The sequence below is a fragment of the Chelonia mydas genome, chromosome 1, assembly GCF_015237465.2.
Source record: "Chelonia mydas isolate rCheMyd1 chromosome 1, rCheMyd1.pri.v2, whole genome shotgun sequence".
Lineage (NCBI taxonomy): Eukaryota > Metazoa > Chordata > Testudines > Cheloniidae > Chelonia > Chelonia mydas.
This window is the reverse complement of record NC_057849.1, coordinates 50,932,430-50,953,350: the sequence shown is the minus strand read 5'-3', so window position 1 is coordinate 50,953,350 and position 20,921 is coordinate 50,932,430. Positions and strand designations below refer to the sequence as shown.

Genomic DNA, 20,921 nt, shown 5'->3' with positions numbered 1-20,921 from the left:
TGGAGTCTGTTTTTGAACTTTTTTTGTTGTAATATTGTCACTTCTATTTACCCATTAAGTTGATCTAACTTACACCGCTTGGGGGTGTGGAACTCCCCACCTCCCACCGAGTGATGCAAGTTTTGCGCTGTGTACACCAGTGCTATGCAGCGGGAACTTACACTTCTCACTGAGATGGAGTAATTATGCCACCAGGGGAGCGTACTCCCTTTGGTATAGCATGTCTTCACCAGACGCGTCACATTTGCACAGGTGCACTGATATAGTTCTGCAGTGTAGACATGCCCTTACTCTTTTTTTATCTAGTACTATTACAATATTCGAAGACAAAAGTTGCCGGACACTAGTGTGTGCAGCAGAGGCACCTTGCCTACATGCTTGCCTTTCCAGGCCACAGTCTAGCATATAAAAATCTCTGCAAATACTCACATAAACCAATAGGCAATGTGAAACTTGACAAACCTTGCTTGTAGGTTCACAATGATATTTGAACATAGGGAAAATATGGTCATTTGAACAAACTTCAGGGCCTGTGAATGAAAAATTTCTGAGGGGGGAAAACGTTATACCAAAGCAGTTTTGAACTGAACTTGGAATGGTTTGCTCAGCAAAAGGAAAGAGGAGGAGGAGGATTTCATTGGTCTAGGCCAAGGGGAGGAGAGAAGAAGCTTTGTGAAGGTGATGGGCTCAGTCTCCAGTTGATCACGTGTAAGTCTGTCTCATGGAGATGTAAGCAATTTGTTTGACCTTCCTGGCCCTATTCAGGCTAGATGTGATGGTGTCTCCATAGGGTAATATTGTCTGGGAGTGAATAGAACATTCAGCCATATGACTGCGGGCAGGGGCAATTAACCTTTCTAATTTTCTACTATTCCTTGGCTATCCAGATACCTAAGTTATGAGCACTTTACTGTGCTTCTTCCTACACCAAGCCTTAGACATTTCTCCACCCTTTTATTCTCATCCCACATGTTTCTTCATACACTATTATATTGTTTGTCATATTTATTTATGATTTTTCTTGACATTTTTGTACTTCCCCAGGACTGCAGTTGAAGGATTAGCATGGACATTGTCCTACACCCAACCCAAATATCTGTTCAATAGGAAGAAATAACACTGAAATGATAGAGGTCTATAAAATCATGACTGGTGTGGAGAAAGTAAATAGGAAACATAACACAAGAACTAGGGGTCATCAAATGAAATTAATAGGCAGCAGGTTTAAGCAAACAAAAGGAAGATAAGGTCAGGAGGACAGTATATAACTCGTTTTTTATCAGAGTATAAAGATGTATCTCAGAGGGAGTATCTTTGGCCAGCCTAGGGGGCAGTGGAAAGTCCCGCCGTTGACTGAGCTGCGTCCATTGTCACGGACGTACATGTTTTAGTATTCCAGTAGAGTCTGCCAGCTGCTAATACTGTGTTTTGTCAACAATAAACCTGGCTGGGTGCCTTCATACTTTAACAGATCTTGTGGTCATTGGGCGGTTCGCTTGAGGTCTGCCAAGCCAGCAGTCTGCACAGAGCTAGGACAGCATACAGGGAGCATGCACACACAAAAAACATCTAACCACAATATATAGGAAGGAAAGTTCCCTTAACTAGATATTTCCTTGCTTTTAAGGGACTGTAAGTGCGGGATTTGCACTTGTCAGGGGAACTAGACTGCATTCTAACAGTTTTGAGTGATGAGATCTGTCTGTGTTAGCGGTTTGCATATTAACTATTAACAGAGCCGTTCCTTGGGTATGGAGAATTGGGGCGACTGCCGTGGGCCCCACGCTTTGGAGGGCCCCACTCTGATAAAATCAAGAGGAGGCAGTGGGGAGGTGAGGCAGGTGGGCGAGTGGGGTGATGAGGCGAACGGGGAAGCGAGTGGTAGGTCGGAGGAGGGGAGGAAGAGCCTCCTGACCACCGGCAGGCCCCACCAATCAGCGCCTCCCCCTCCTTCTCAGTACCTACTGCCTGCCATGGATCAGATGTTTTGCTGCATCAGGACGCGCTGAGGGTGAGGGGAGAGGAACGAGGGTGCAGCGTACTTGGAGAAAGGGGAGGAACTGGCTGGGGAAGAGGTGGGGTGGGGCAGAGTGGGGGTGGCAAGAAGCAGGGCAGGGTTGGGGCCTTGACGGAAGTGGTAGAGTGGGCGTGGGGCCTAGTCAATCAGGGGGAGCACCCCCTGGCAGATTAGAAACTCTGCGCTTGTGTCCCAGGCCCCGCACCCCTCTTGGGACTATTAACCTAGGCACCCTGCCTATTAACGTAGTATCTAAACACATTTCCTTCCTCGCTGATCAGCTGGTGTGGATGTGTATTCAAAGTATATACTATACACTTAGATTTTTTTTTTCAGTATGCATCATTAGTGGCATTAATTCCATAAAAAACAAAGAATTTGACACATTATATTACCTTATGTTTTAAACCTTGACCTAAAGAACTTCCTGTGTTTGACATGTGCAGAAGGTTTTTGGACCTGCTTTTGATGTAAATATATTAGTGTGAAGTTTCTCTCATAGTTTCCTAGTGGAAATGCAAATGAAAAATTTACTCTGGCGTATTACTGGTTTCAGCTAGCAATTACCTTTTTAGAACAGAGCAAATGCATTCTGCATTTCTGCTCATCACCAGTACAAAGTCTCCTCATGGCTCCTCCAGACACTTCCCTAGTAACTCATCAATTCCTCCTCCTACCCACTCTAGTAGCTTGAGGTCCTGAAAACTGTTAGGATAGCCACTAGAAATATACTTGATTACATCCCTTGTTGATAGATATGGTACAGTTGATTATTTGTGCTCGATTCTCCTTCTTTCTGGTCTAAACTACATCACAGATGGCATTCATAGATTCATAGATATTTAGGTCAGAAGGGACCATTATGATCATCTAGTCTGACCTCCTGCACAACGCAGGCCACAGAATTTCACCCACCACTCCCATTGATTGACTACAAAGATAAATGATATACATATATGCAGTGTGTTTTGGCCAGTGACTCCCAAAAGCTTGTTTACTTGTGGCACCTTAGAGACTAACAAATTTATTTGAGCATAAGCTTTCGTGGGCTACAGCCCACTTCATTGGATGCATAGAATGGAACGTATAGTAAGAAGATATGTATATACATACAGAGAACATGAAAAGCTACTTCCACCTTTTCATGTTCTCTGTATGTATATGTCAAGGTTCCTTCCCCACTCTGAACTCTAGGGTACAGATGTGGGGACCTGCATGAAAAACCCCCTAAGCTTATTTTTACCAGCTTAGGTTAAAAACTTCCTCAAGGTACAAACTTTGCCTTGTCCTTGAACCCTATGCTGCCACCACCAAGTGTGTTAAACAAAGAACAGGGAAAGAGCCCACTTGGAGACGTCTTCTCCCCCCTCCAAATATCCCCCCAAGCCCTACACCCCCTTTCCTGGGGATACGGACCCTGGACTTCAGGAAAGCAGACTTCGACTCCCTCAGGGAACAGATGGCCAGGATCCCCTGGGGGACTAACATGAAGGGGAAGGGAGTCCAGGAGAGCTGGCTGTATTTCAAGGAATCCCTGTTGAGGTTACAGGGACAAACCATCCCGATGAGTCGAAAGAATAGTAAATATGGCAGGCGACCGGCTTGGCTTAATGGTGAAATCCTAGCGGATCTTAAACATAAAAAAGAAGCTTACAAGAAGTGGAAGGTTGGACATATGACCAGGGAAGAGTATAAAAATATTGCTCGGGCATGTAGGAAAGATATCAGGAGGGCCAAATCGCACCTGGAGCTGCAGCTAGCAAGAGATGTCAAGAGTAACAAGAAGGGTTTCTTCAGGTATGTTGGCAACAAGAAGAAAGCCAAGGAAAGTGTGGGCCCCTTGCTGAATGAGGGAGGCAACCTAGTGACAGAGGATGTGGAAAAAGCTAATGTACTCAATGCTTTTTTTGCCTCTGTTTTCACTAACAAGGTCAGCTCCCAGACTGCTGCGCTGGGCATCACAAAATGGGGAAGAGATGGCCAGCCCTCTGTAGAGATAGAGGTGGTTAGGGACTATTTAGAAAAGCTGGACGTGCACAAGTCCATGGGGCCGGACGAATTGCATCCGAGAGTGCTGAAGGAATTGGCGGCTGTGATTGCAGAGCCCTTGGCCATTATCTTTGAAAACTCGTGGCGAACGGGGGAAGTCCCGGATGACTGGAAAAAGGCTAATGTAGTGCCCATCTTTAAAAAAGGGAAGAAGGAGGATCCTGGGAACTACAGGCCAGTCAGCCTCACCTCAGTCCCTGGAAAAATCATGGAGCAGGTCCTCAAAGAATCAATCCTGAAGCACTTAGAGGAGAGGAAAGTGATCAGGAACAGTCAGCATGGATTCACCAAGGGAAGGTCATGCCTGACTAATCTAATCGCCTTTTATGATGAGATTACTGGTTCTGTGGATGAAGGGAAAGCAGTGGATGTATTGTTTCTTGACTTTAGCAAAGCTTTTGACACGGTCTCCCACAGCATTCTTGTCAGCAAGTTAAGGAAGTATGGGCTGGATGAATGCACTATAAGGTGGGTAGAAAGCTGGCTAGATTGTCGGGCTCAACGGGTAGTGATCAATGGCTCCATGTCTAGTTGGCAGCCGGTGTCAAGTGGAGTGCCCCAGGGGTCGGTCCTGGGGCCGGTTTTGTTCAATATCTTCATAAATGATCTGGAGGATGGTGTGGATTGCACTCTCAGCAAATTTGCGGATGATACTAAACTGGGAGGAGTGGTAGATACGCTGGAGGGGAGGGATAGGATGCAGAAGGACCTAGACAAATTGGAGGATTGGGCCAAAAGAAATCTGATGAGGTTCAATAAGGATAAGTGCAGGGTCCTGCACTTAGGACGGAAGAACCCAATGCACCGCTACAGACTAGGCACCGAATGGCTAGGCAGCAGTTCTGCGGAAAAGGACCTAGGGGTGACAGTGGACGAGAAGCTGGATATGAGTCAGCAGTGTGCCCTTGTTGCCAAGAAGGCCAATGGCATTTTGGGATGTATAAGTAGGGGCATAGCGAGCAGATCGAGGGACGTGATCGTTCCCCTCTATTCGACACTGGTGAGGCCTCATCTGGAGTACTGTGTCCAGTTTTGGGCCCCACACTACAAGAAGGATGTGGATAAATTGGAAAGAGTCCAGCGAAGGGCAACAAAAATGATTAGGGGTCTAGAGCACATGACTTATGAGGAGAGGCTGAGGGAGCTGGGATTGTTTAGTCTGCAGAAGAGAAGAATGAGGGGGGATTTGATAGCTGCTTTCAACTACCTGAAAGGGGGTTCCAAAGAGGATGGCTCTAGACTGTTCTCAATGGTAGCAGATGACAGAACGAGGAGTAATGGTCTCAAGTTGCAATGGGGGAGGTTTAGATTGGATATTAGGAAAAACTTTTTCACTAAGAGGGTGGTGAAACACTGGAATGCGTTACCTAGGGAGGTGGTAGAATCTCCTTCCTTACAGGTTTTTAAGGTCAGGCTTGACAAAGCCCTGGCTGGGATGATTTAACTGGGACTTGGTCCTGCTTTGAGCAGGGGGTTGGACTAGATGACCTTCTGGGGTCCCTTCCAACCCTGATATTCTATGATTCTATGATTCTAAGGCTTGGTAAAAATCCTCACCAATTTGTACAGGTGAACACAGACCCAAACCTTTGGACCTTAAGAACAAGGAAAAAGCAATCAGGTTCTTAAAAGAAGAATTTTAATTAAAGAAAAAGTAAAAGACTCCCCTCTGTAAAATCAGGATAGTAAATACCTTACAGGGTAATCAGATTCAAAACATAGAGAATCCCTCTAGGCAAAACCTTAAGTTACAAAAAGACACAAAAACAGGAATATACATTCCATTCAGCACAACCTATTTTACCAGCCATTAAAGAAAAGGAAATCTAACGCGTTTCTAGCTAGATTACTTACTAACTTTTTACAGGAGTTCTGAGCTGCATTCCTGATCTGTTCTCGGCAAAAACATCACACAGACAGACAGACCTTTTGTTCTCCCCCCCACCTCCCTCAGCTTTGAAAGTATCTTGTCTCCTCATTGGTCATTTTGGTCAGGTGCCAGCGAGGTTATCTTAGCTTCTTAACCCTTTACAGGTGAAAGGGTTTTGCCTCTGGCCAGGAGGGATTTAAAGGTGGTTACCCTTCCCTTTATATTTATGACCCCTCCACCCCGAAATCACAGATAGGGTGAAACACTGGGTGTGATTTCTTCCTGGAGCTCTAGGAGAAAACAGAGTTAATAAGACACATGCACCTCTAAACATACTACCAAGTGTATAAACACTAACAATATTTTCCACATCTCAAGGACGATTTTAACCAGTTGATTCTGGGAAACTTTCACGGGAGAGTGCATGAGCCACTTTGTTAGAAGCTCCTGAGATGTGTTGGATGTTGAAATCAAAATCTTGGAGAGAGAAACTCCACCGAAGAAGTTTTTTGTTGTTATTTCCCGTGGCGGTATGAAGCCACTGTAGCACAGCATGGTCGGTTTGCAGGTGGAAACGCCATCCCCAAATGTATGGGCGTAGCTTTTCCAGAGCGTAGACAATGGCGTAACATTCCTTTTCACTGATTGACCAGTAGCTTTCCCTCTCAGACAGCTTCTTACTGAGAAGCACGACAGGATGGAACTCTTGATTCGGTCCTTCCTGCATTAAGACTGCTTCCACACCATGCTCGGACGCATCTGTGGTTACTAGGAACGGTTTGTCAAAGTCTGGGGCCCTTAGCACACGGTCAGACATGAGTGTCGCTTTAAGCTGGTTAAAGGCCTTCTGACACTCTTCGGTCCACTGAACGGCATTTGGCTGTTTCTTTTTGGTCTGTCAGTGGGGTGGCGATTTGGCTGTATTGCGGTCCAAATCGCCTGTAATATCCGGCCAAGCCTAAGAAGGATTGGACCTGTTTCTTTGACTTTAGGACAGGCCACTTTTGGATAGCATCCACTTTGGCCTGTAGGGGGTTGATAGTTCCTTGACCCACCTGGTGTCCAAGGTAAGTCACTCTGTTTAGGCCTATTTGACACTTCTTAGCCTTAGCAGTTAGTCCTGCCTCCCTTATGCGCTCAAAGACTGTTTGTAGATGTTCCAGGTGTTCTGCCCAGGAATCCAAAAATATGGCCACGTCGTCAAGGTAGGCGACTGCATATTCTCCTAATCCTGCTAGGAGACCATCTACAAGTCTTTGGAAGGTGGCAGGTGCATTCCACAGCCCCAAATGGAGCACATTAAATTCATACAGCCCGACATGTGTGGTGAAGGCTGACCTTTCCTTGATGGATTCATCGAGCGGTACCTGCCAGTACCCCTCGGTTAAGTCCAAGGTAGAGATAAACTGGGCCCGTCCAAGTTTCTCCAATAGTTCATCTGTGCATGGCATTGGATAGTTGTCTGGGTGAATTACAGCATTTAGCTTACGGTAGTCCATGCAAAAACATATCTCCCCATCTGGTTTGGGAACTAGAACCACTGGAGATGCCCATGCACTGCCAGAGGGACGGATTACACCCATCTGTAGCATACCCTGGATTTCCCATTCTATAGCAGTTTTAGCTTGAGGAGACACCCAGAAAGGTTGGGCTTTAATTGGGTGAGCATTACCTGTGTCAATGGAGTGGTATGCCCATTCAGTCAGCCCTGGGGTGGCTGAGAACATCAGCACATAGCTAGTGCACAGCTCCTTGATCTGCTGTCGCTGCATACACCCAAGGGTCATGGAGAGGTTCACCTCTTCCACGCCACCAACACTTTTCCCTTCGTAGTAGACACCTTCAGGCCACTCAGCGTCATCTCCTCCCTGGGCTGTAAACTGACAAACCTTTAATAAAATGGAATAAAAGGGCTTTAGAGAATTAATATGGTACACCTTAGGCTTTTGGTTGGAGGTGGGGAATGCTATGAGATAATTAACAGCTCCCAGGTGCTCTTCGACCGTGAATGGCCCTTCCCACGACACTTCCATTTTATGGCCTGGAGCGCCTTTAAGACCATGACTTGGTCCACTACTTTGAAGGAACACTCTCTGGCATGTTTATCATACCAGGCTTTTTGCTCTTTTTGAGCATCCTGTAGGTTTTCTTTAGCAAGGGCTAAAGAGATTTGGAGGGTGTTTTGTAGGTTGGTTACAAAGTCCAGAATGTTAGTTCCTGGAGAAGGTGTAAACCCCTCCCATTGCTGCTTCACCAACTGTAATGGCCCTTTAACCTCACAGCCATATACAAGTTCAAATGATGAAAACCCTAAACTGGGATGTGGTACAGCTCTGTAGGCAAAGAGCAATTGCTGCAACACTAGGTTCTAATCATTGGAGTGCTCATTTATGAATTTACATACCAGGGCCCCCAAAGTTCCATTAAATTTCTCCACCAGGCCATTTGTTTGATGATGGTAAGGTGTGGCAACCAAGTGATTCACCCCCTGAGCTTCCCAAAGGCTTTCCATAGTTCCTGCCAGGAAATTAGTTCCTGTATCTGTGATGATGTCGGAGGGCCAACCTACCCTGGCAAAAATGTCTGCTAGTGCCTGACACACACTTTTAGCCCTAGTGTTGCTCAGAGCTATTGCTTCTGGCCATCAGGTGGCAAAATCCATGAAAGTCAGTATGTACTGCTTTCTTCTGGGTGTCTTTTTCGGAAAAGGACCCAGAATATCCACAGCTACTCTCTGAAATGGAACCTCAATGATGGGGAGTGGCTGTAGAGGGGCTTTGACCTTGTCTTGGGGTTTTCCCACTCTTTAGCACACCTCACAAGACCGGACATAGGTAGAAACATCCTTGCCCATTCCCTCCCAGTGGAATGACTTTCCCAAATGGTCTTTGGTTCTGTTCACCCCAGCATGGCCACTAGGATGATTGTGGGCTAAGCTTAATAGCTTTACCCGGTACTTAGCTGGAACTACCAACTGTCTGAGGATGCCAGTCTTCCTGGTGTCCACCAGAAAGAGTTTCCTTGTATAAAAGTCCTCTTTCTACAACAAACCTGGATTGATTAGAAGAGCTGAGAGGCTGTGGGTTGCTCCGTGCCGCCATCCAAGTTCTCTGGAGGCTTTCATCTGCTTTCTGTTTGGTCTGGAACTGTTCCCTTGATGCTGGGGACATCAGTTCCTCATTGGATTGTGGACCTAGGCTTGGTCCCTCTGGAAGCGATGCAGGTGATGGGGCTGTTTCCATTGACTGTGAACCGCTCTCCACTGGTGCACTATGTTGGGGTTCAGGCTCCAGCTGAGCCTCTTGTGTAGGGTTATCTGTTGCTGCTGGTGTAGGTTCGGTGGGGCCCTCTGGTGTTGGGGTTGCAAGTACTGGATTCAGTGCTGGCAATGGTTCTGGTGCTGGTTGTTCCCTCGGTTCTGATTCTGAGACTCCTTTTCTTTTTGCGAATACAGACTAACATGGCTGCTACTCTGAAACTACTGCTGTTGCAGATGTGGGCATGGGGTCCGGTTCCATCACCTCTGACCGGATCCTGGTAGAAGTTTCCGGAATAGAGCTAGGTGTGACAGCTTGCTTAGCCTGGCTGCGGGTGACCATTCCCACCCTCTTGGCTAGCTTCACATGATTGGCCAAGCCTTCCCCCAACAGCATGGGGATGAGATAATCATCATAGACTGCAAAAGTCTATGTTCCTGACTAGCCCTTGTACTGGACTGGCAACTTGGCTGTAGGCAAGTCAAAAGAGTTTGACTTGAAGAGTTGAATCATCACTTGGATCTCTGTGTCGATTAAATTGGGGTCCACTAAGGAAGCATGGATAGTTGACACTTGTGCTCCGGTGTCCCTCCATGCGGTGACCTTCCCACCCACACTGATAGTTTCCCTCTGCTCTGAGGGTATCTGGGAGGTATCTGGGCCTGAGGACGTCTGGTGTGATTCCGGTGCAATGAACTGTAATCTGTTGGGGTTCTTGGGGCAGCTGCTCTTTACAAGCCCTGGCTCGTTACATTTAAAACATCGTCCAACTGACGGGTCACTGGGGTGAGGTGGGTTGCTGGAGAACGGTGTGGCGGGACGATAAGGTGTCTGGAGTGTTCCTTGGTGTGTTTTTTTCATTGTTCTTAAGATCCAAGGGTTTGGGTGTGGGGTGTAGGGCTTGGGGGGATATTTTGGGGGAAGACGTCTCCAAGTGGGCTCTTTCCCTGTTCTTTGTTTGACACTCTTGGTGGTGGCAGCACAGGGTTCAAGGACAAGGCAAACTTTGTACCTTGAGAAAGTTTTTAACCTAAGCTGGTAAGAATAAGCTTAGGGGGTCTTTCATGCAGGTCCCCACATCTGTACCTTTGAGTTCAGAGTGGGGAAGGAACCGTGACAGTATATATGTATATGTATATATATCTTCTGACTGTATGTTCCATTCTATGCATCTGATGAAGTGGGCTGTAGCCAATGAAAGCTTATACTTAAATAAATGTGTTAGTCCCTAATGTGCCACAAGTACTCATGTTCTTTTTGCGGATACAGACTAACATGGCTGCTACTCTGAAACCTGTCAAAAAGCTTGTTTGTTTCTCTTAAATAATTTGGAAGGAACCTGTGAGGAGGAAGACGGGGAGACAGTCCTGGTGCACAAATAAATTAGTGGATCAGTTTCTCTTAAATTAAGAAAGTGTAGTAACGTTGTCATGTGAACTCAGTACACACATTACTGCAGACTCTTCTCATCCGATCTTGGCTAAAAAGCCTAAATCTTTTTTTTTTTTTTTTAAACTCTGTGAAGTGTCTGGTGATGAAATTTGTTGCCATTATGACTGTAATTCCTCCGCTTTCATGCACATATATTATATCCATCCTCAGGCCAAGAACCATTTTGTAGGCATAAATTCAAGAGCTGTGTGGGTGTATATAAACTCTAACCTGAACAGCTTGCTGTGTCCTCAAGTAGGAGGGTAATTTCGCCCCTTCATTGATTTTACTGATGTCTCTTATGAGCAAATACTGCCATTTCCCTCAACCCTTGATGAATTGCATGTGCTACAGGGTGGGTTGTTGCTCACCAGACAATTAAGCAGGAGCAACAACCTTGCTTCACTTTCCTCAAACCTTTCATGAGTGACAGACACCTGCATCATATCATATACTCTTACCATTTTGAGATATAAAAACAGTCTTCTGGTATGTTCTCCCAAAAAACACAGCTTAGACTGATAGAAAAACACTCACAATGCAGAGGGATCATTTGCAGAAAAACAATGGATTATAATGTGCTAAAATCTTCAAAAGTAAACTGTAAATTTTACATGGTCTCTGTGCCATGAGATCTTTCTGTTCCATGTACCTGCAGTTAACATAATATTTATGAGTCAGGGTTACTGCAGTATTGTATTCACTGTAGAGTAGCAAAAGCATGGATTTTAATGGGGCCCTCAGTACAGATTCAATAAGTTCTTCCCTCTCCCATAAAACTACTTAAGGGGAATAAATATAAGCATGGGTTAAATGCTTGTGCTTTCTGTGCTGTTTTTGTTCCATTTCTTTGCTGGTTTCCTTAACTGCTAACTTGTACAGTTTCTTTGTCTTTTAGAATGTCGGGTAGTGAAATCTACTTCCTATACCAAAATAGCTTCAACATCACGTAGGAGCACCACCAAGAGCCCAGGTCCATCTAGACGCAGCAAGTCTCCTGCCTCTACCAGCTCAGGTAAAGCAAGGAAGAAATGTTTCCTACTAGCAAAAACAAATGCTTTCGAATACAATTGGTAAAGTGTTAAAATCTCTGTGGTGTGTTATTTTTTTTTTTTTTTTTTTTGGGGGGGGGGGGGGGGTTTGCAAGATACTGTGCATATACAATACTTTACACTAAAATGTCATCGGACAGTTACCTCGGTATCTGAGATACGTTTATTTCCCAATCTAAATTGTAGAAAAATACCTGTATTGCAAAATCTTAAATACCACAACATGGTAACTATTGTTCTAGTTAGTCATGTTTATTATAGTAGTGCTTGACAAACCAAGAATGGCTAGGCACCATAAAAACACAGAGTAGTAGACAGAAGAGTTCACAGTAAATAGACAAGAGAGACATGGGGTGGGAAAAGGGGTAGAACACACAAGCAGAGTGAACAATGTGATGGCAGCAAACAGCATGTTAGTTCCGTGATTTTTGGGGGGGCAGGGGTCGGTTTATCTAGGAGGAGACAGTTAAAAGGCAAGAAAAGACAGCTTAGACTGATAGAAAGACACTCACAATGCAGAGGGATCATTTGCAGAAAAACAATGGATTATATTGTGCTAAAATCTTCAAAAGTAAACTGTAAATTTTACATGGTCTCGGTGCCATGGTACGTTATTGTCCCAGGTACCTGCAAATAACCATAATTTCTCTGAGTCAGGGTTATTTCAGTAATGCGCTGAACGTACCGTGGCAAAAACTTGGATCTTAATGGAGCACTCTGTACCAACTCAATAGATTCTTCCCTCTCTCATGAAGGGTAGAGGGGGAAAGGGCAACGTAGAAGAGGGTAAATGAAGCAGCTGTGAAGTGAAACTGAGGTAAAAAGACTGAGGAGGGTTGGAGCAAACAGCCAATCAGCCCAGGGCAGAGAAAGTCCAGTAAAAACTATAAAAATTTCTCTAAATGTCTGAAGGTACCTTAGTTGGCTGCTTTTATAGCTGCTCCTATCAGCTGGAGTCTCTAGCTGTTTCTTTTCCAAGGCCATGTGGTGGGAGGCCGGGCAGCCCTATATCCCAGTGCCCCCGGAATGGGGGAGGTCTCTTTTGCACAAGTCTAGAGGTGGTTGGGGGAGGGGTGGCCTTGCTGGGCCCCATTTTAGTCCCTCCCCGCAATGCAGCAGTCCCTGGTTTGCACTGTTTCTACAGCTATACTACTGGCTGGAGTGTCCAGCTGGTGTTCCTCTCCGCAGTTTTTCCCCAAGAGAAAAGTAAGCAATTGTTTACCTTTCAATGGTGACCACTGAATATGCAATTAACAGTTCTTAATAGTGAACATGCAGATATTATGTGTACAACATAGGGTTGCCAACTGTGACTGAAGCTATTCTGGAGATTTTTTTTCCCCCTACATGATGTAATGTCATTTTCTTAAAACATCCTATTAAAATCTCCTGGATTGCTTTCAGTCATCACTGGGAGAGGATTGCCTATCCCGGGAGACTCCAGGCCAATCCTGGAGGATTGGCAAACCTATCTGAAGAGGACACATTAGATTGCAACCTGCAAATAAAGCCATGCCTTATTATACCTTAAAAACCTTTTGAAAATTAAAGTGATGAGCATTCTTTGCCAAGTGTATAGTGTGAAAAATATATATTAGTGTATTTTATCTCAAAGAGTCCCAGATTGCTTAAACAAACTATATATAGGGATTAGTTTATTCACTGATGAACCTGTTTAACTGTTTTACCTGCCAGATAGCCTAGTTTGGCTGGGAGAGTCTGAGGGTTTGAACACCTTTGCCAGTGAACTATGTGGTCAGCTTAGGTCCAAGGAATACGATACCATAACAGCAGCAGAAGTAGAGGAACCCTGCAAAGAGGTAATGAGGAGTAGTATTGATATAGGGGGTAGAATTAAATAATTTTTATAGGGGACAATTATTTATTCAGACAGTGTAAGGAACAGTTTTTAAAAGCCTAGGCATGCAAAACCCAACAGGATGGATTTGGTCTTTGATCCTGAAGATAAATTGAGTACCATGCAGTTTATAGGTGGGGAGAATAGAGTTAAATCAGACCTTAAAAAGTGAGGGCCTGTTAGCTGTCGTATTGGCTCTGCATTGACATTAAGGCCACACTTATGGATGGAATTAGCTTAATGTATACTGCATTTATGTGTTCAACAACATTTCTGTGCAAAGTCACCATTCTTCTGTGCACAAATCAGGTATCTAGAGATCCCTCTGGCAGACCCCAAATCTGTGGTTTATTTGGAAAAAATATTCTGGCAGCATTTTTGACATGTTGGCAAATATGTTAACACAGTATGGTTTTGGACATGAGGTTAATAGCAGGGTTGGCTAGAAAACAAGAATTCTGTTTTGTGAAATAATTTAAACTTTTGCAATTTATTTTTGTTCCTATGCAGGACAAAAATGAGCCTTGTGAAGTTTTGAGAGACAGACAATCCCACTCCAAAATAGCCAATAACCCAGTGGTTAGGGCAGGGGGTTCTCAAACTGGAATTTGGGATCCCTCAGGGGGTCGCAAGGTTATTACATGAGGGGTCGCGAGCTGTCAGCCTCCACCCCAACCCGCGCTTTGCCTCCAGCATTTATAATGGTATTAAATATATAAAAACTGTTTTTAATTTATAAGGGGGCGTCGCACTCAGAGGCTTGCTATGTGAAAGTGGTCATGAGTACAAAAGTTTGAGAACTACTGGGTTAGGGCACTTATCTGAGATGTGGGAGACAGAAGTTCAAATCTCCGTTCTGCCTAATTTGGTATCTGGGTCTTCCAGATACTAGGTGACCTCCCCAACTGGTGGGATGGAAAGTCCTGCTATCTTTTCTGTTGCAACTGTTCTACTTTGTATAAATAATTAAATATTCATTAAGATAGAGAGTGAGACTCTGACCATTTAAATTACATACAGAAAAGAATGTTAAGGTTGCAAAGTCACTCAGAAATTAGGACATGCCAAAATTTGCCCATGCAATCTTAATTTGGCTTCCTTGTGCATATAACAGTCTTTAATCAGATGATCACATACTACTTTTTCCACAGGACCCCTGCCTCATTCCGTGTACATGATGTTCAGGAAGTGAATCAAGGCTTTCTAATAAATTCAGTGGCAAAAAAGTAGGTTAAAGAAAGATAGTTTAGTGGTATGTCATCCCCTTGCAGAACATTGAGTTGAGCATAACTTAAACTTCTGAAAACTGAGAAATGCAGCATTAAGGCTGCCCATGTAATCTTAACTGTACCCTATTTCAGCAATGTCCCAGGACACGATTAACATACACATCTTTTGTCTGCCAAGCTCAGCTGCTGAAATGTACAACCTCCTTTTATAACCCGTTCACTTTTACCCACATGATTTCATCTAACACTATTAAAGGACAAAGAGGGAAAAATTGCCTCCCATTTCCCTATTGATGTTCTTCCACGCTTATTAATTCCTTTCATATTGTCTTTGTAGCAATAATTCAGACACTCAGCCAAATCAGAAAAAAAACTATCACACCTTCTGGACACACATTCATGGAGGATAGGTCTATCAATGGCTATTAGCCAGAATGAACAGGGATGGTGTCCCTAGCCTTGTTTGCCAGATGCTGGGAATGGGTGGCAGGGGATGGATCACTTGATGATTACCTGTTCTGTTCATTTCCTCTGGGGCACCTGGCATTGGTCACTGTCAGAAGACAGGATACTGAGCTAGATGGACCTTTGGTCTGACCCAGCATTGCCGTTCTTACGTTCTAAATCTCTGATGTGACGCAAATCTGCTCTCTTACATTGTATGAGCTGTACACCAGGAATAAGGGCCGGATCATTTCTGCCTGAGTGAATTGCTACAATGTCCAGTAGATCACAGCCTCTTAAGTCACCATTTGGGTGCTGCAGAATGGGTAAAACACAATGTTAACACAGGCCACTTCTCTCCACCCAAATCAGCAATCCCCATGTCATGGTGTACTCCTTGCTCCTCCAAACTTCTGTATTCTTCTTCGTAGATGCAGCCATGTATCCTACTTAGGTGTGTGTCTGTCTTGCACACCAGAGCAGAGAACTTTACCTAGCAATACCCGGTGGGGTGGTACTCACACCCTGCAGCTCTGGCTCCTCTCCTGGCTATATAAGGGCAGCACTATCCCAACCTCCTCAGTTCCTTCTTACTGCCCATGGCTAGAGTCGGAGCTCTGTGGTGTTCTTCACCTTGCGCTTTGTGTCTCAGTTTCTGAGAAAAATTTCTTGTATAAAGTAGTAGTATCTTCAATAAAGTTTAGTATTAATTAGAATAGTTGGCTGTCCTGCACAATGCCCTCACCAGGGTTTGAGCATTGTCTGTTGTGTGTGTGGGTGATTCCCAACAATGGGTGCTTGTTGTGTCTTAGTGAAGGACACATTCAAGAGAGGTGCTCCATTTGCAAGTCATTCACAAGGAGGCCTCAGGTGGTGAGAGACTTGTGGCTGAAGCAGCATCTGCTGGAGCAGGCCATGAGGCCGGCTTAAGGAGCGAGGCCCTTGTCTGTTTAGTGGTCGTCTTCAGATTAGCCAGTAATGCTGCTTCATGCTTGGGCTCTGCCATCTTCCCCAAGAGGAAGAAAGATCATTGTAGGGCTCAGGGTGATTCCTCATTGACTTCAAAGAGGAGTGCTGGACAGCACCATACTCCCTCTGGCACACAGGATACAGGTCCATCTAACTGCTCCCTGATATTGCACTGAAGGCTCCAAGAGCCTGTATTGTCAACTCTGGTTCCAGCTATGGTGAGTTTGGTACCAGTGATGTCAGCACCAGCACCGACAGTGGCATAAGGCCTGCTTTGCTTCTCAGTCTCAGACTCTCTACAGGTTCAAGAGTTCGCTGGTGTCATGGCCTTCTACGGCCTCATCATCCATTATGCCACTAGCACCTTCTGGCCATGTCAAAGAGCTACCAGGGTCATCGGCACCACAGCTTACCGTGCCTGGGCCTCAGGTTTTGGAATTGGGGCCAATACTGGCCCCAGCACAGAAGAATCCTTCAACATTGGGGCATCCTTCAGCATCATTGTCTTGGCGGCACATCCCTTTATCGAGCTCGGTACCTCCCTTAGTCTCAGTACTGGCACCTCTCCTGGTACTGGATGGGAGTGTGTCTCATTCACTACCACCAGTGCCAATCCATCATTCCTCCTTGGCATCAATGATGCTCCTGTATTGGGCTTCAGATCTATCTGATTTTTAGTTTGCCCTGTTGGGATCGACTCCCCCATTGTCATCAGAGAATCTCCAGGACTCCTCAAGATATAGGTCAAGATTGTCTGTCCCTCATAGCTGGATAGGTGTCAGAGAGAGCCCTCAGACCACCATTGGTACCAAGATTGGCATCTGTCCCATAATCGGGACAGGGTCTTTTGGCCTGGTGTCTACTGGCCACTAATGCTTTATCCATAAGCCCAGTGGCCTCCTTGGAATCCTTAGAACACTCCTCAGTCCCTGAGGTCCGACTTGACCTGCTCCAGAGCAAGATCACTGGTCCCGATGGTGGCTCCTCCTCCCAGACCACCTCAGCTGCAAGCAACTGTTGAGCTCATTTGCTCTGGCCCTCCAGGGTTATTCTGAACAGATCCTGTTGCGCAAGAACAGGACCCATTGTCGGCACAGCATACCACTTCCATGTCCTCCATGGATGACTCTACTGTGCTGGAATCCTCCTCTCCCTTGGTATCTGACGTCTTTAAGGCATATCAGGACCTCCTGAAGCATATGGCTTCTACCTTGGTTATCAGGGTGGAATGCCTGCAGGAGAATATGCATAAGCTGCTGGATATTCACCAGTCATCAGCTCCAGAGAGAGAAGCCCTCCCAATAAATGAGGCTCTCTTGGAACCTGCAAAGGCCCTCTGGGAATACTCCAGCTTCATTGTCTCCCACAGCGAAGCATTTGGAGAAGTGGTACTTCATCCCCATGCAGGGTTTTGAGGGCTTCTACTTCCACCCTGCCCCAACTCACTGGTGGTAACTTCAGCAAACGATAGCACACATGAGGAGATGTATAAGTCCTCCCCTAAGGACAAAGATTCTAAGAGGATGCACTTAATGGGCAGGAAGATTTATACCTCCTCCTCTTTGGAAATGTGCATAGCGAACCAGCAGGCTTTGCTCTCTAAATATAACTTTTTCAATTGGACAGCCATGTCTACGCTCATGGACAAGTTTCCCGAATTCTCCAGGGAAGAGTTTATGGCCTTCATTGCAGAAGGCTGTATGGTGGCTCAGATCTTGTTGCAGTCGGCTCTGGATATGGCAGATGCCGTGGCCAGAATTATTATGGTGGCTGTGACCACGAGTAGCGCCTCATGGCTGCAGAATTCGGGGATTGCACCCGATATGCTACAGACCATTGAGGACTTACCATTTGATGGCTGGGTTTTGTTTTTAGAAAAACCAATGAAACCCCGCATTCTTTAAAAGACTCCCAAGCTACTCTGCGTGCGTTGGAAGTATACCCTCTAGTCATGAAAGGGTGCCACTATAGTGGTCAGAAGCAACGGCAGCAATTCCGCTTGCAGCATTTTTTTTAGTCACTCTTCCCTTCCCAAAGGAGTAGTCCCGCTGCCTTACAGGATCTGTGGCTCTTTCTGGAGGTCCTATAGCTCTGGGTTTAACCAGCTGGCTGATCTGCACCACTCCCCTGGGATCCATCAAGTTGGAACGGGGGTGGTGAATGAGACCGGGGTCAGGAACGAAAGGATGGTCTCTTTAGGCAATTGAATGCCATCCCAGATAATTGGTTCCTATTTTTGCCTCTACCACAGAGTTCCCATGTGATGCTGGGCAATTCGCTTAAGCAAAACATTTCACAGGTGACCATTAATTATGGGTTCCTCATTATTTGGGGGCCCAACATAAAATCTGGAGTCTGATTTGCAGAAGGGCTGATCTCTCCCATCTTCAACTGAAATCAGTGAGAGCTATGTTCTCAACACAAATAGTGCCTTAAAAAGGTAAGTTCTCATAAAAATCCAGTTCTTCGCATCTCAAATCAGGCACCCAAATTAGAGGAGACTTTTGACCATAATCTCTGTGTGCCTCAATTACCATTTGTGTAAAATTGGAGTAATACCACCTAACTTCAAGGGGTCTTGTGAAAATAAATCCATTAATGTTTGTGAAGCACTCAGATGCTACAGTACCGAGTACCACAGAATAGCCCATAAGAAAATTAATACTTTATTAAGAGCATAGTTTGATTGGTGTGCAGTAAGTAAGGCACAAAGCTATACACTGAACAAAAGGATAGAATGAAATATAGGATAGATGCTCATTCAGTGAGCACTGCCCATCCTGTGTACTGAATGAGGCAGGGGTCCTGTGCGGGGGAAAAAACTGTGGGATCATCTAACTAAAGATGGTATCACAATGCATATACACAAAGAGGCTGAAATAGGATTTCACAGGCAACCTTAAATCTGGCATTTCCTAACTTTGGAAACTTAACGTTCTTTTAATGTAGTGGGTTTGTATGTCATTTCCCAGATTTTCAAAAAAGCAAACAGAAAAAACCTGACATTTCTTCATGTGGAACCATTTTGACTCGCATGTATTTTAACAGCAGGGTTGGAATCTTTAGGATCCACAGCACAGACCTCTGCCACTTGAGCTAACAGAGTAACTGATAGAGATTGACAACCCACTATGCTCTGTGAGCCGGCTGCCAGCAGGAGAGGAGGCAGACTTTTAACCATCAGATTTCACGGCAGTGGAATGTAGAGACTCAAGAACCCTGGGTTTTATTCTAGGTTCAGAGGGAAGTGTACCATAGTGATTACAGACCGTTCTGCTCCATTTCCTACAAGCCCTGCCCCTCTGTGGCCCCATTCTGATACGAGGTCGGGGTGGGCAAACTTTTTGACTCGAGGGCCACATCTGGGTATGGAAATTGTATGGCAGCCCATGAATGCTCACGAAATTAGGGGTTGGGGTGCAGGAGGTGTGAGGCCTCCAGCTGGGGGTGCAGGCTCTTGGGTGGGGCTGGGGATGAGGGGTTGGGAGTGCAGGAGGGTGCTCTGGGCTGGGACTGAGGGGTTAGGAGGGTGCGAGGGGGATCAGGGCTGGGGCAGGGAGTTGGGGCACGGGAGGGGGTCAGGCGGGCAGGCTCTGGGGGGTGCTTACCTCAAGAAGCTCCTAGAAGCAGCAGCATGTCCCTGCTCCAGCTTCTACATGGAGGCGCAGCCAGGCAGCTCTTTGCGCTGCCCTGTCCGCAGGTGCCAGCCCTGCAGTTCCCATTGGCTGTGGTTCCCAGCCAATGGGAGCTGCAGGGGTGGCGCTTGGGGCGGGGGCAGAGTGCGGAGCCCCCTGGCTGCCCCTATGCATAGGAGCTGGAGAGAGGACATGCTGCTATTTGTGGAAGCCACACAGTGCGGGGCTTGAGGGTTGGATTAAAACCTCTGGAGGGACGGATGTGGGCCCCGGGCCGTAGTTTGCCGACCCCTGTACTAGGTAGACATCTACCCAATTTTCACATCCCTGTCCCAAAGCATGGAGATAGAGCTTCTCAATTAAACATTTATAAGAATATTAATGTGGGAAAATGTAATTTCCCCCTAACTCATTTTGATAAATGGCTGCATCGTTTTCACTGAAACTTTCCAAAACAATTCAGCCCAAGTCAGACAGTTGGCATGGAAAATTTCAGTATAAATCATTAAAGTTATAAAGCAAATAAAAACAGGATCTTATGATGGAAAGTTTTAAGCAATGCTATTTGCACCACCTGTAGTTAGGAAGTGATTTCCATAGGAGCAGTCATATTGCAGTACTGAGCAAAATGCATAAACTTGTTTTAATGGGAAAGAGTTATGTTTTCATTAGGTTGTCCTGACAGAGCCATGTTTTGTTATTTGCTGTTCTTTATTTTTTTAAAATAGCTTCCAGATTGTAATGCCTTGCATTTGACCTTTAGCAGAATTAATTGCCTGTCTGTTTTATCTCTGCCCATATTGTATCTGTAAATAGGATATAATAAGAAATACCAGAGACTTGAATTTGAGGACATTATTTAAAAAACAAAGCCCATCAAAGTACAATAATTAAATTTAATAAAAGTTAAATAATAAACCTTGTACAAAATCTCAGACAATAAAAATATGCTGGTTTTTGTTTGTTTGTTTGTTTTACAAATGTTTCAATTAGTACAGCAAATAGCAATTCTTGGAAACATATGCATGAAATATCATAAAAAATAAATTTCAATCTTATGGTCTTCCTTAGTCACTAGACTTGTATGTACATTCATTTTGGAGAAAAAAA

At 45.2% G+C, this 20,921-nt stretch overlaps 1 protein-coding gene across 6 annotated transcripts in view; it reads left to right on the top strand.

Moving 5' to 3' along the window:
- The window catches only part of DCLK1 (doublecortin like kinase 1), a 332,990-nt gene that overhangs the window by 226,400 nt on the left and 85,669 nt on the right, over positions 1 to 20,921 (top strand). For all 6 annotated transcript variants that reach the window (XM_037892346.2, XM_043531863.1, XM_043531859.1 and 3 more), the window contains exon 5: positions 11,523 to 11,639. In XM_037892346.2, coding sequence (XP_037748274.1) covers positions 11,523 to 11,639 — 117 coding nt within the window. The remainder of the gene's footprint in view (positions 1 to 11,522; positions 11,640 to 20,921) is intronic.